At 37.3% G+C, this 12,455-nt stretch overlaps 1 protein-coding gene across 13 annotated transcripts in view; it reads right to left on the reverse strand.

Moving 5' to 3' along the window:
* The window catches only part of LOC124207396 (protein madd-4-like), a 38,251-nt gene extending 26,918 nt beyond the window's left edge, over positions 1-11,333 (reverse strand). For 6 of the 13 annotated variants that reach the window (XM_046604829.1, XM_046604832.1, XM_046604827.1 and 3 more), the window contains exons 1-2: positions 2,617-2,853; positions 218-558 (exon numbers count right to left, since the gene is read on the reverse strand). In XM_046604829.1, coding sequence (XP_046460785.1) covers positions 218-256 — 39 coding nt within the window. In that variant the 5' untranslated portion in view covers positions 257-558; positions 2,617-2,853. Of the gene's footprint in view, positions 1-217; positions 559-2,616; positions 2,856-11,207 lie in introns of those variants that run through there. The other 7 variants (XM_046604824.1, XM_046604821.1, XM_046604825.1 and 4 more) reach the window with 4 other exon arrangements.
* Positions 11,334-12,455: the final 1,122 nt, after the last annotated feature.

Consider the following 12,455-nt stretch of genomic DNA (forward strand, 5'->3'; position numbering starts at 1 on the left):
CGGTAGATTTTGACAGATAGATAGATGACATGTATATATACGACGTGTGTTGTGTATCCCGCCCCGTTATATAATACTATTTCGGGGTTCATCTCCTTTTGTTCAACAACAATTTTCCGATTACGACGAATCAAATTTTGTTCATCTTTTTACGCCGCCCTTACACACATTTAATTATATCAAATGAAATTTTGTTATTCAAAAAAATGGCACTCACCAATAAGTAGACGAATCTGGTCGTCGTTGATGTGTCCATGGCGAAGAAATTTAAATTCACTTTTGTCTTTTTTTTTAAATCACTTTTTGTTTAAACAAATTTGGTCTTAAGACAAAAAAAAAAAGATAACCGGATTTTATTTTTTTGGACGGACCAAATGAACTTGTCGGGAAATGGTTTTAAAAAAATAAAATCCGCCGTAGATAATTTTCTATTTTATTTTTCAAGTTTCCAGTTCGTCCGGTTGATTAAACTTCACAGCCATGATTCGATCAATGAAATATTAACCGTCGTCGCCAGCGGGGTGATGAAAGAAAAACAGTTTGATTCACTCAAAAATCCTGTAAAATAAAATAAAAAAATTTGAATTAATTTTTCTCGTTTCATTCTGCGGCTACATGTCAAAATAAATAATTCAAAAATCACTCGGCCACGTTCAAAACTATTACAAGAAACGACACCCACAAGACCGCGTCTTTCTATACACAATAAGAGAAACTCACGCCATTTATCACGGCGTGCACAAGTCTGAAGAATCAGAACGCGACTGTCATGAGTGTCTGTGTGGCTGCTGGCCATTTTTATTACATGCAGTTCAGATATATATAATATTCTTTTTTTCTTTCCTCGGCTGATGCTGCTGGGCCGCGTTTCGTGACTAGAATTTCAAATCGCGCGGGGTGTGATAGGAAAAAAAAGAAGCGGTGGCGGCATAGTGTACAAGGGAAATAATAATATTACTACATTGAAGAGATATGCTACTACTTTATTCTTTAGGCTCGTATATAGATTTATGTTGAATCGAATAAATTTATCACCGACACACATGCCGACGTATATTTCTTCCCCCTTTTGTCTTGTCTCACCCCTCCTGGTGAATAATTCAATATAAATAAATACCTCCTAGAAATATCTGGTGGATCTTGTATTCCACCTGTTTCTTCTTTTAGATTTTATCAAAGAAAAATATGTATCAAATCCCCTGCAGCAATAGGTTTCGATCGATTAGAGATATCGAGAAGATGGATCAAAAGCGGAAGAGGAAAAAACATCCGGGCCGCCACAGCCAAAGAAAATTGGAAAAGTAAAGCTCCAACAGATCAAAAGATATGTACTACCAACAACATTTTCGATTTCTCTAGACGAAAACACACAAGAGCTACAGAGAACACAATTTAAATATATATATCTATTTCTATGTAAATAGAAAAACTAAATCTTTATTTCCCACCCCTACCAAACACAATATCATTCGTCATATTTTCGCCCTGGACGAAAACCAACCAAACGCGTTTTACATTACACAATTTTATTTTATTTTTTAAATTAAAAAAAAGAGAAAAAATTAAAAAAATTTTGTATATCAAATAAATATCCGCCCCTTTTTTGGTTAGAAAACAACAACAACCCAAATTTTCGATTGAAAAATTATTTTTCTCTTAAAGAAAGGCGTGGCCATTTGAGTCTCGCCAGGACCCCAAAAAATCGACACGTCATTTGATTAGCGTCGAGACGGAATATTTTTTCGACACCTTCGTTCTAAGATTTTTTTCACTTGATTTTTTGGGTGTTTTTACCCCGGGAAAAAATAAGGGCGCGTCACCCCAAACTTTATTTTAAAAAAAAAAATTTTTTTTTTTTTTACATTCGGCCGACATTTTTTTTTTCGGTTATTTGTTTGACGACGACGACGAAAAAACCGACTCGAGTGCCTGAAAATCTTTCAATAAATTGTGTGTACACTAGATATTGACACTCACCCTCCCTATATACGGTGTTTACTTTAACGGTGACATTATCGCGTCTCCGACTTTCTGGCGACGGACAAGAAAATGTTTCGCTTCTTTCCCCACCACCACAAGAAAAAAAGTTTTTAACAATTTCACACGAACGCGGAATTTCTATTTTGAATATGACGCAATGGGAAATCATCCCGGACATGTCTTCACCTGAATTTGGGAATTTTCCTTTCGTGAGTTCATACTATAAATAATCAGATATAATTATCAAGAGGTGATAACGGCCTTACATCACGTCCATAGTCCGCGGGAATGACGGGGGGAAAAACGTTTCCGCCGAAAAATAACCAAAACAAAAATAAACCTAGCGCTTGATTATAATAATGAAGAGGTCGTCGTCACCATGGCGACAAACATTTTGCTGATTTAAAAAATAAATAAATACAAATAAAAATGATTTATTATGATTATTAGCGCCTTCGCTGCTGCTGCGCTGCGAGCAAAGACTGGGAAACGCAACCCTCATCTATTCGCTAATGAGGTTATTCAATCTGTCAAAACAAGACATCTCCATCGGCGAATTGCAACTCTCGTTAATAATTGAAAAATAACAAACGACCGGTCGGGAAAATTGATCTCCAGAAATCTTTGATTTCTTACCTTTTTGGTTTTAAATTGTCCAAAATCACCTGGCCGATTGATGTATAATTCCACAAAACTCACACACACACTTGTTTTTTGAGTTCCTTAATCGAATGAAAAATATAACGCACAGCACGGAATAACAACGGAAACACTTTGGCGAAGAAATGAAATTTGAAAATTTGAATTTGTTTCGGGTTGCGGTGCAAGCGAGCGATCGTGTGTACCGTTCAAGACGTCCGTCGAGTGTCTGAGGTGGCCCCGGACCAGAGCCCTGGGTCCTATACTATACCCAGTTCAGTCTCAAAGAGATGGGTGGAAAAAGATAACAAAAAAAAATAAAATAAAAGCCGAGAGACCAGACCCGTAGTAGAGTGTGTGTAGTGTGTAGTATAGTGGGAGGAGGCTAAATCAAAAGAGCCACGCCCCTTTCCAACTGCTGCGCCCTAGCGTGATGAATTGCCGAAACACTTTTTTATTTTATTATTACACGTAGATACGTACATACCGCCAAAAGAAAAATAAATAATTTCGTGATTGGTCACTCGCTAAACTTTTTTGATTTTTTAAATCGGCGAATAAAATAAAATAAAAATTGTTTTTTTTTTTTAAATCCGATCGATATTATATGGATCGATATGAATGTGTGTGATGACATGTTGTGATTTTATTTTAAATAAAAAGAAATATGGAAAAATAAATAAAAAAAGAGTTGACATTCGTGACCGTTTGATCGATATAGAACCCCCCCGCCGTCGGCGTTTGTTTTTCTATCCCGTCCGAGTGAAAACTTGTTTCTTTTTTCGCGCAACTATTACAATAATATTATTACGCAAATGAAATGCAAATGTTGGATATGTTTCGAGGGCCAGTTTTCGATGCGCCCGTTACATAACCGAGGAGGACAAAATAAACTATGCGTCTATATAATAGTCCAACAACTACTTGTGTTGCGGCTGGTCCGATTGCGTAATTACACACGCCGAAATCGATCCATCAATTTTGAAAAAAAAGAGCGCGCCAATTTTGAAAAAATAAAAATAAAATTGTCCTATTCAAAAAAATTTCTTTTGTTGAAAAAGTAAAAGTAAATCGCCCGAGGGCGCTTTCTATTGATCTCACCACAAAGATAAAACTGCACACAGTCTCGGCTTTTTCTTTTCTTCGGGTCCCTCGTTAAATACATGTGTTATCTATGCATCGGTATGTGGTGGTGGCGGTGGGTGATGCATCGTGAAAGATATGACAAGTGGGGTGGATGAGGGGGGGATAGATGACCTATGAGGGGTCTATACAAGACACGGTCAAATATATAACGGCCATCAACTCTCTCATGCAGCAGAGCCCGGTAGCCGTATGCACTATGGATATGCAATATGCATCTATAATAGCACAGCCGAGAGAATGATCGATACTTTATGGCGTAGAGAGAGGGGGGGAGATATAGGCCATCCAGCCATCCAGCACCTCATATTTTCTTCCTGACTCGACTATACACCTTCAACCTTTATAGCTGAGTCTGATGCCCGTTGATCTATTGATGATATTCACCGCACAACTCGGTAATAGCATATACACAAGAGTGATTGCGCAGTTGCTGGGCCTAGAAATCTGATAGGAAATTCATTTTCATTAAACTTTTGTGTATCAAAATTTATAGATCTCTGCATAGTCTATAACCCAAATCCTGCGTGCTGGTGACAGGTTGCCAAATGAGTTTGAGAGGGTCCCGCTGTGGTCTAATGGATTTCCGACGAAAGATTATGCATGGCTAATGAACCATTATTATTACATCGGGGCGACATTTGAGGCCTGGAATATAATAGACTCTCGATCATAGTATCTCTACGGCATTTGAAATAGAATTAAAGTCGATAAGATGATTAAGAAATGAGATGAAGAAAAGAACAAACAGATGAGCAACAGGGCGCCATTGGCAGCCAACAATTTCTTTAGTGTTACATAGTCCTAAATAGATAATAAAACATAAGTACACTATGTCTAAAAGATAATGGACACATTCCTAATCTTTTATCCTACTGCGTCATTATATTATAGAGACATTCTAAGCGAGTCTGTACACCGTATTATATACAGAGCACACATCATTTAAGGCATCACAATCTTATGTTGTAGAGTATAGAGCAGAGTTGAGCTTAAAATCTAATTGAAATTTCCAGTGCGCCAGCACTTATAAACCTACATACATACAATGACGACAGTCGACTCTATACACAGTCTACATAGACTAACCAGGCCATCCTACTCACCCAGCTAGAGCTTAGATCTGACTAGATTCAAGTATTATACATGAATGACGCAAATTGCTAGAGCTATTAGACTCGCTCCTCCTATATACTCCCACTCACTGTTCTATTCGACATAGGAAGCGATATCCTGTGCAATTCCCGGTAATCATTAAATCAATTTCATTCAATCCCAATCAAAAAAATGTGTAAAAAAAAGTTTTTCATTCATAAAATGCAACCGGAATTCTTTCTGATGATAATATTCAATTTGGTTCTCCCATGAGCATTTCCCAGTATGGAGCTTATTGATAGGTATTGAATCGATCTATACATAGCCCAGCAACTGGATATATATATAGATAAAAATAAATGTGTGTGTGTGCAAATAGAAAAGAGAGACTGGTAGATAGATAGATAGATATATAAGGTAGATCTTGTGGCTGAGCCAGGGATTCAAAGACAGACGTCCAGAGTCTTATAGACTGATGATGTTTTTTTTCGTTTGCTTTCGGGGCCGTCCAGATGGGTGTGGGAAATACATATAGAACGTATTATATATCCAGCAACATCTATATCTATCTTCTTTTTATGTACATGTATATATATATATACTCATCCCATCAGTCGTGGCTAATTGGAAATCTCTGCGAGAGAAAGACAAAAGAGTTGTGTGTGTACGAGTTCTCCCCCCTGCAACAAACCCAACCGGATGTCTGGTATGCCGGACAGCCCAGCAGCAGCAGCCCAGCAGCCGAGAGCAAATAAAGAAGAGAATAAGGAAGAAATCAATCTCTTCATTTCCCAGTTGGTCGTCGTCTACATATATATGGCAAATCAAGTCTTATAGAGCTGGCCTAGACATAGTATAACAGCAGTTTCTGATTGAAACTCTTTTTTTACCATAAACAATCTATCGGAGAGCTGCTGCTATCTATGTTGCGCAAATGGGAAAAATGTTTAGAAGACACGCTTGAATTAACCGCGCCCTTATTATGATTATCTCTTCCCCAAAGGGCTTTGACGTATGTATATATATCTAAATGTCTACAATTAGCAATTGGTCACGGTCTGAATTTCATATCTATAATACAAAACAATCGTATTAACCGGGAAAAATCATATCATTTCGACTGATTATAAAAATGTCCATTATTCGACTGACTGGAGGATACAATTTGATTTTTTCTTAAGCGCGGCGTTTGTGTATAGTATAAGCTACTCCACCCTGAAATTCTTATAATATATAAAATAAACTGAAAAAACATTATAGGTCGGACGAAAAAACAAATTTTTGTTTGTGAGACCTGCGACCCCCTCGAGAGAGAGAAATAGAAGAAGCTGCTGGTTTATATCTGTAAAGAAGAAGAAGCGCCTGGAGGCCTATTTGGAGATGAACCACATAACCGCACATGCCGACACCGAATTATCATCATCATCTTCTTCTTCTTCTTACGTGCTGGTTGTTGTGAGAGATGGGGGGGTGAAACAAATCACCGAGATGATTGAACAAGATTACACGCAACTCCCATCATTCAATGCCACCACACAAGCCCAGGTAGATGATAAAAAATAGGCAAAAATAATAATAATAATATCTCAAATATATATTTTTGTTCTTTATTTCTTTTTCTTTTTTTTTCTGATAGCTTCTGATTGCATAGACACTGTCTGCCTTCATCATCTTCTCTATAGTCTCAGGCTGACTGGACAGCAGCAAAACAATGATGATGAGTCTACGGAGAAATGATTCAACTCTTTACATTAAATCAATCCATCAAATCGATGGCCAATCAAACACATCATCAACCTATTGATGATAATGCGCACATAGAAATATTATTACCCAATCAGCTGCAGGATATAAATAAGTGGTAGCGATTGAAACGCCCAACTATCTTTTCTCTTGTGTGAATATGACATCCATATCGATCCGATTATTAGATAGTCACGCACGCCATGGCCAAATCCTTGCTCCGTATATGCAAATATAACGCAAGGTGTACTATATACATTTCCCGTCGACTCTAAAGCTCTGGCTAGAGTGTGTACAGCACAAAAGAATATTGTGATGATTATATACAAGACCCGAAAGGATTGTTGTTGTACAACAACAACAAGGAGCCGAGAGAAAATTCATACACAAGGGGGCGCTTGATATTATGTGCTCGAATTTATTATGTATATATAGCGCATTGATGCTGCTGCTGCCTATGTTACAGTTTTCTCGTCCGTATGGATACACACTCCTGCAGGATTTTTTCTCTCTCCCTTTGATTTATTATTCATACGTGTATGAATATGGGATGCTGCAGTGTGCTTGTGTATAGACTCTCTGCGCAGAGAGGAGGGACTAGAATATACTATACAAGGGCCCATATTTAATGAGATTCACGCAGTTTATACGAGTCGATTTTTCTTTTAAACATTTGTAAGCAGATGGGCCTTGAATCGATTCGAATGATCGACATTTTTATTTTTCTACCAGGACGATATATAATGTGCGTAATAATCGATTGCGTGACGGGCGAATAATATATAGAGAGAATCCATTTGGACTAAATCGATATATCCGCACTAAAAAATGGAGGGGTGCGGATGAATAGCGCATTTTGATTGATAGAGTTAAATTCATTTCCTCCTTTATTTTATTTATTTATTTTTGGATTAATCATCAAAAGCTGTCCGACATGTTTCCCATCACCGGGCGGTAGAAACTATTTTTAAAGTTGTGTACAACAACGCTATAGAAATAGAAATAGAAAGTCATTTAAATTTCATTCATATAATCAACAATTCAAATCATCTTTTTCGACGATTGTGTGTTTGGCTAATAGCGTCCTATTATCGCCCACGGGTCTATTTCTTTTCGAAAAATAACAGCAGTTTCTCCCATCTTTAAAACTCTCATTGTGCTGTCTATAAATCTATTATTAGGTGTATACCGAGTAATGAATCGACGCTTTTTTTTTCTTATTTTCAAAGGGGCGATATTTAATAAAAAATAATAATATTTTTTTGTTCGCCATCGTCTATCCCCAACATCATTGTGTTTTGTAAAAGATTTCCCGAAACATTTGGAAAACCAGCAACGCCCGAAACGTTCGTTTCAAACCTCCCGCTGTTGGGTTTGATTTTTCAAAATGTTTAGACTCAGCATCACCCAGCATCCCTTTTTTATTAATTAATTAATTAAAGAATAATAAAAAAAAATCTTCTTTTGTTTTTTTGGGAACTCATGATTTATGAGGATAGAGCGCGCCGAGGTTGATGGGCCTTTAATGACGCGTACGTGAGATATTCAACGTGTTTAAAAAGACATGATTCCACCTTTCGTATATAATTATATCTCTTATAAAAGCGGCGTGGGGGTTTGGGGGGGTTGACTAGACTCACACACACACACACACACTTTTTTGGCATATTCTATATTTAAATCTAAAAAAAAAAAGAATGTATAGTCACTCTTTTTCTTTTTTTTTTGGTTTAAATTGATTCAATATAAAAAGAAAAGTCCCCGCCACAGGATTCATTTAATCCAATTGTCTGTTTTTATCAATTATTTTCTCCTTTTAAATGTCACCCGCCCGGGATGGCTTTCACTTCACATGCGTCTTTATATACTGTATATAATATAGGGAAAACGACGCACACGGGCGTTTGATAGTTATAGTTAAATTGATAACTTTGGCATCTATAGGCAAAGGGGTGTATAGTACGTCTATATCAAAAAGGGGCCAATTCACTTGACCTCCCTCCCCCCCGGTGTATATAAAGCCTTATAAAAACGCATTTAGTGTGTGTACATAGAGAGGCTAAAAAACAAAAAACATGTAATGAAATATGGCGGACCTTTTAGTCCCTGTTACGCTTATACACCACAGCAAAATATGATTTCGGAGCAGAGTTGAAAAGGTTAAACACACACCCGTGAAAAATGGCAACCGCAGCATTGGGTCTATTCTATTCTATAAATAGACCCGAAAACAGATCCACCCACTTTGGCCTTTTCCACCCCGAAAAAATATGTTTTCCCATCCCCCTCTTCTGAAGACCTAATAAAATCTACTTTTAAAAAAATCATTTTTTTTTTCTTTTTTAAATCGTGAACAAAAAGAATAAGAACTGCGACAATGATATTCTTCTTCTTCTTCTCTTGTCGGGATTCCGCGTGTTGCGACACCGAAAAAGAGCCCCCACCCTCCAGGGTTCCCCCCACCCACCCACCGACCAAATCGATTGATCCCGCGAATCAAATAAAAGAACGTCACACATCAGCGTGATGTTTGGTAATAATAATAGCCGAACATGTATAGTAATACTCTAGACTGTATAAAAAAGATTTTTTAAGTTTCTTGGGAGATGGACATCATTTGGGTTTTGTGTGTGTGTGCGCTAATCTTGAGAGCTCCTTTTGTTGTCTTTTATTCTCTTATGTAATATCGCCCGCTGAGACTGCGATGATGATTGTTGGTTTGGCCAGTCCCAAACACACGCTAGCCACTCATCACGGCCCCGATTTGATATATTTAAGAGTTATGTGTGTGTTTCCGACTGCTGCGGATTAAATTGTATGTTATTTATTTGGCCTATTCGACCCTAATACTCTAATAGTTGATGTGATGTATGTTATTAGAATATATTGATATCTATAAACTGTATTAGACCGGGGGGATAGACTCTCACGCCATCCTTCATCGATTTTCTAGATAGTATATACTACGTATATACCTGTGCACTCGATATAGTCTAAATAGAGAGGCCAAAGTAGATTTGATATTGAGCCTCTCGTCTTATATATTTTTAATATTAGATAGATTTCTTTAGGGTTTCACAAACAACAAATGTTGCTGAGTTAAGGGTCGCTTCTACTACTACTATGTATCTACTATCTTGTGTACCTGCACATACAGCCTCAGGGTATTTACAAAACTTTCCTTCCTTTTTTTGAAAAAATAAAAATAAAAAGAAGCTTTATTATAATACAGCTCTTTCTATTTATATACTATCCTGCTGTTGCTGCTGCTGTGTGTGGCGGCTACTTAAAAACGGTTTAGCCCTGCTGCATCGTCTATAAACCTTTTTTATTTGAAAATTGTTTTTTTTCAAGATTCTTTTTCTCTTCTTTTAAAAAGAAAATACACAAACGTTTCTTCTTTGAATTTTATCGATTGATTAAGTTCGTTATTTTTTTAAAGAGCCTATAACAAATGATGTGGGTGGGCATATTTCCCGAAGATCTATCGACCCCTCAAAATAAGAGCTAGTCTATATTTTTAAACTATATCTATATCGAATCAATGCTCGACTATAGCAGCTCTTTCATACTTTGGCAGAGCCTAACAACAACAAAAAAAAAGACGTACAAGTGCATCTATATTACATTTTACATTATACCACCACCAAGTGGCCGTATAGATCGTCTATAGTCTCTGGCGATATGATAGACACAGGGAAAAATTTGTCAGCTTCGTCTCTCAATTCTTTTTTCTATTCAAACTGGCGCGAGACTATGAATTAAAAAAAAAAAAAAGTCCCAAAATATCCATAATCGAATGATTGCTGACAAAAAAGATGTATAAGAGCTTCTGCTGCTGCTCTACAAAGGAGAAAAAACGATAGGCTGTAATACAACATCGACGTCATCGGAAAGAGATATCCTAGATATGCTCTGCATGTACAGATATAACTGTTATAAGGGGAAAAAGGTTCTTCTTCTTTTCGGGGTGAAGAGATGTTATAAGTTACTCAGAACATCTAGCTCTCTGCTGTGTAAGGGAGACTTAATTGAATTAGAGCTCCGCAAAAGGGTACCCCCCCACCCACTATATTTCTATTAGAAGTCGACTTCAATATCATATGAGGCCTCGTGCACAGCAGTTAGGAGCAGTGTAGACTAATAATGGAGTCGGCTGATGGGCCTATTATAAATGACTCTGTGACTAAGATATTGATTGAAATCGATTCGACAAAGAGTATTTGACTATATTAGGTCGTCTTGGATGTATAAAATTTCAAAGATGAGCATCAAATCTATATTACACGACGCCGACGCAATTGGAAACTGTCAGTCGTGTTTAGCGACGGGTAAGTCCCGACCAGCATGTGCTGTCGGGAGCTCAAAACTATTTTTGAAATGAATTGTTTACCCACAGACAAATTTATAAAAGAAAACAAGCCTCATCTCTACAGTTCGTTCTACAAATCAAATATTTGTGGACCCTTACCGACTAATAAACAATAAGTGGCAGGAGAAAAAAAAACAGTTCGACAGTCAACCGCATATGAAGATCAGGAATAATCGTGCGCTATCAAATAGTTCAAATAGGAGTCATAGGACCAACAGAGAAACATTTGTCCTACCTTTAAGGCTGGAAAATACGGCCAGGCATCCATCCACAAGTGCCCCATCCGTTGAAGAGTTGAATCCACCACAGGCGGGATGGGAAAAGAAGAGTCCTCGTGAATACACCCACACTCACATGGGCATACACTTGGACATTTAAAGAAAGGGGGAGAAGAGAGACGTAACTCGATCGACATCGGTAGTTTTCCAGTGTAATGGGATGCTGTTTATCTAAACAAAAAAGAATAAGAAATGGATTACGAAAAATATTGACAGATGAAACATCAAGTTAACGAAAAGTTTTAAACAAGACGGTGGGTCAATTTTAATTGTTAACAAATGGGAGAATTGAAGTTTGCACTGCATTGATGCAAGTCATGCATCATTCAAATATCTAGCAGTGTGACAGGCTGATAAAAGTAACGAGAATTATTATACCCAAATGTTGATGAGGTTGCGATTGTTGGTGATGACAGGTCCATCACAAGCAAAGACTTGCATATCTTGCTGTTATAATGGCCTGGACCAGGCCTCAAATCTGTGCACAAAGAAAAAGTTGAATCATCAACAGGGGGTTTGACAGAGTACATGATTAATGCTAGTCAGGAACTTCACAAATTTTGAACAGTTTCTATTTAAGCTCTTGTATAATCATTTTATTGGTAATCTTGGTTTTATGAACCTTTTATAAACAGCATGGAGTGTGTATTAAGCGATTCCATACAAATTCGCGACCAGAGTTGACACGACGACCACATTTTTGTCATTTTTAAATTTTATTTCGAATGTGGTGTGAAACGAAACAAAGCAGACGACACTAATTATTTATCCTTTAAAATATCGATAGAAATTGATTCAAAATCGATCCCCCATTAATTCCAAATCGCTGGAACGGATCGGGAGTCTATTCGAGTATCTAATATTTCGTCTAGTAACAAAATTGCACGAAACCCACAGATGATTACATCTACCGAAACGGCCACAATAAGAAAGACCCTTTTTGGCTTCCAAGTATAGAAGGGAAAATAATAAATAGAAACAATATCGATATACATTTATGGTGGGGTCTGTTGTTGGCCAACATCCAAAAAGTGTCTATATATCTAATACAGCAGCGCCCCGTATATATCTATATAGTCTGTTGATGACATTATTAGTGTATACATACAAGAAAAGTTTAGTATAGATAGACGTCTATAAGCGGGTGCGTAGAGGCCGGCTATATAGATTCTCTCTTTTCTTGTGTTATAGGCGATAGAAGTTCC

This window comes from Daphnia pulex, chromosome 11 (genome assembly GCF_021134715.1).
Source record: "Daphnia pulex isolate KAP4 chromosome 11, ASM2113471v1".
Lineage (NCBI taxonomy): Eukaryota > Metazoa > Arthropoda > Branchiopoda > Diplostraca > Daphniidae > Daphnia > Daphnia pulex.